Genomic DNA, 3,611 nt, shown 5'->3' on the forward strand with positions numbered 1-3,611 from the left:
ATATTATATAGGATGAACTCTTTTATTCACAGATGGTATTTCTACTACACATTATCATTTTATTGTGATTACTTTACAATCCAGTCAGGGTGTGGTCTGGCTATAATCAATATCTGCACAAAATTTCCTGGCATTACATCCAATAATAATTGTACTTTTGAAAACACAAATGGTCAGAGTAAAGCAAAGTAAAAACTCAGTTTTACTGATGGTGTATGGCCCAAAATCACAGATTTGTCTTTTACAATCTGCACAACATACTACACCCTCTGTCTCACTATTCTGCTCCATCAATTTTTTTTGTAGAGTGCATTCATTTACTGTATTTTAACACTAATTCCAGAAAGTTACATTTGAGTTTAGAACTGAAAGAAAACTTTCAAGGATTTAAAAAAATCATGTATTATCTTTATATTTCTTTGATATATATCTGCTAAATGTGATAGAGAGAACAGCAGGTGATGAATGAAAGTGATGCAAAGCCAAATACTGCCTGTGTGCATCGACATATGTAAAATCATTTATTTAAGCGGAATGAGTGAAATAAACAGACCGCATTTTAAAGCCCACAAATAATTAGGTACTGATTGACTTTATTGATGATCTTTGTAGCTATTTAATGAAAACGTTTAGCAAGGAAATCCAAATACCAAGCAACTTATTACAAAGAAACCTGTTTAGCATCACACTTACTTTAGAGTGCATTACACTGAAGCACTTCCAATAGGTTATACCAGTGTATCACAAAGATTTCAAAAAGATTACAAGAAAATATCTCGTCGTAAACTGCTGTAGGTGAACTCTCAACCAGTGGAGGGCGCTCTGATTCAGAAGCGCAGCCTGAAGGGAGGTCTCAATAGACGATCTTCGGCCATGATGTTTCACTCGGACTTTTCAGCTAACCACTGCAATGTGAGAAACTCCAACGAGCAGTAGCCCATCGCCACACCAATGGGACAACGTGTTAGGAACACCGCAGGGGACGAAGTAGGTATGAACACGTTTTATAAACAGATACAGCTTGAGTTTTATTGTCGTCACTGGGCGGGGAGGGTCTTTCAAACACCCGATGACAGTTGGTGTTGTGTTGTTGCTAAGCTAACTGTGTGGACGGTGCAGTGGTTAACACAAACGGAGCTAGCGTAAGGTAATTGGTAACTAGTTAGCTGTCAGGTCAGCTCTACTAATGCGGGTTTACAATACACTGCTGTTAGAGCCGGAGTGGCCCGAGCTAACGCTGTTATTTTAACTAGCTATAATTCTGAAAGATTTGTTAGTTTGCCAAGCTAAGCTTTAAGCGGCGTGTCCTGTAAACAAACACACACACACACACACACACACACACACACTTGTGTGACAGCGGGGTCCGCTAGTCTCAGCACGCGGCACGATGCCTGCTGAAAATGTCACTGAAAAGACGGAATTTAAGAAAAATGACAAACTCCTTTTTACATCGTGGACGTTGATACTTTGCTTTAGTAATGCAGGCTAGCTTACACCTCACTCGCTTAGCTTATCTAGCTCACATAACCGCGATTTCAATTATTGGGCATCTACTTAATGAGCTAACTTACAGCAACCTTTTCAGTGTAGTTTAAAGTAGGCAGTAGTAGGTATTTTGTTCGAATTTCATATTTTTTGAAACTTTCACTATATCCTGACAGTAGAACATGAGACAGATAATTTGTGAAAAACTGTCAGCTTCCTCTGGCTCCACCTAGTGCTCCTAATGGTAACTGCAAGCATCCACCGGGCCTGAGTGAAAACAACCAATCAGAGCAGAGAAAAATGGTTGATTGGGTTGAGTCTCAGTCCCAGGCCGTAAAATACAGACACTTTGGGATTCTTGGACTGGGACTCAACAATCAACTATATTCAAGCCTCCAAGGTGTCTTCCTATATTTCTATGATCTGATGGTTTTCGTACAGGCCCGGTGGATTCTTGCAAATGCCATTAGGAGCACTGGAACGAGCCAGAGGAACCTGATTTTTTTTTTCACCGATTATGTGTCTCATGTATTTCTGTCAGGATGAAGTGAAAGTTTCAGCAAATATGGCAAAAAATATTTATATAAAAATTACCTACTGTAGCTTTAACTGTGTAGCTGTTGTTGAAAATTGGCATGAAGCTATTTATTTTCTTCGACTTAGGAGATGTTTTAACTGTGTTAGTTTTCACTGCTCACGTACTGGTGGTACTTTTTGTTTAAATAGACCACTATACTTTTTCTACCTCTCAAAACACACTTGCTAAATTGCTAATAAACAACAGGTTAAGGGAGAGGCAGTAACTTTCACTATTGGTTTCGATACTTAAAAGGTTGCGAGTGACTTTCTTTCCTTATAAAGAGTAAAGAGATCAGGATCTATGATTATCAGAAGACTGGATTCCGTCAGACTGACTCTGCTTCTCCTCTTGTAGTTTCAGTGGTGAATGCTGTTGGTTTAGGTCCTCCTGTGACTCAACTGAGGAAGATATGAGGACACCAGTTTCTCCTCCAGGACCTGATATCTTAGCGTGAGCCAAGTATGCGGTCTCAGGCAGCCTGAGGGGTACATTTTATCCCCAGAGTTGTTGAGAAGAAGGAAGAGTAACTACGTCTTAGTCTGCATCAACTAATGTCCTCAGGACTCCTTGGCTCTGCCTCGGTCTTATATTAAACTCTGAGGGTCACTCTTAGTTAGAGTGTGGACCACTTCCTCAGGGGAAAAAAGCCTTATGTGCCTGCCTTTCCTGAGCTTCATGTGAGCATCAGGTGCATCGCTACCGAGAGCTAACAGCGTCCCGCTGACGTGCAGCTAGGTCCAATCGTTGCTGTCCCTGCATCCGTGGCGGCAGTTATGTTCACTGTTGTACGGGATTTATCAAGAACTTGTAGTCAATCTACATTTCCAACTCCATTCAGCTGGAGCTGACATCTCAACAGTCATTCCTACTGAAGAACCACCCATTGAGAGGGGAGCCACAAGGAGGGTCGGGGTCTTTTAGGGAAGAGAACCCTCCTCCACCTCAGGCTTTAGTATTATCTCCACTGTTAATTCCAGTGTCCATCCAGAACCTCTGCCCCTGAACTCAGTCCTCTATACAGAACTCCATCTTCACTGGGCGGTGCCATGCCCACCAACCAATCCTCCCCCTGGGGTGGGGGGAATCTTCGGACTTGCTCCAACGCTGATAGGCCCACCACTGCAAGTACACACGCCAAAACAGTTGCGGCCACTAAAGTGCCTTTTAGTCAGACTTCCCTCGAGCTATCCAGGAGAAAGGACCAAGCCAGACCTCGCTCCTGTAGTTCAGCAGTGGCCCCGTCTGTGCTTTCTGTACGGGAGAATGGGGATGGAAATAAAACCAACACCCAGAGCCAGTTCACCGCCGTGCCAGACGGGTCTCCAAAAACGCCACAACAACTTAACGGGATTCAAAACCCACACCGGGTACTGGCAACAGGACTGAAGCAGACCGGTACCATGCAGAAATGTATGTCGCTTCAAGCCTCTCAACCTGGAAACGGTTTGGCAATGAGCCGACGTCAGGGCGCCGCAGGTGATGTGCCGCTGGGGTTGGAGTCTCTCTTGTCAGTTTGTCATCAGGACCTGTTGATCAGAGGACA

The 3,611-nt window shown here is 43.3% G+C and overlaps 1 protein-coding gene across 1 annotated transcript in view; it reads left to right on the forward strand.

Moving 5' to 3' along the window:
• Positions 1-850: 850 nt before the first annotated feature.
• The window catches only part of ttll4 (tubulin tyrosine ligase-like family, member 4), a gene marked incomplete in the record, with an annotated part of 19,410 nt that continues 16,649 nt past the window's right edge, over positions 851-3,611 (forward strand). The window contains 2 exon segments of the mRNA XM_035677222.1: positions 851-991; positions 2,423-3,611. Of these exon segments, the coding sequence (XP_035533115.1) occupies positions 3,115-3,611 (497 nt within the window).

The sequence above is a fragment of the Morone saxatilis genome, unplaced genomic scaffold, assembly GCF_004916995.1.
Source record: "Morone saxatilis isolate NCDOM2014 unplaced genomic scaffold, NCSU_SB_2.0 Contig5, whole genome shotgun sequence".
NCBI classification, from domain to species: domain Eukaryota; kingdom Metazoa; phylum Chordata; class Actinopteri; family Moronidae; genus Morone; species Morone saxatilis.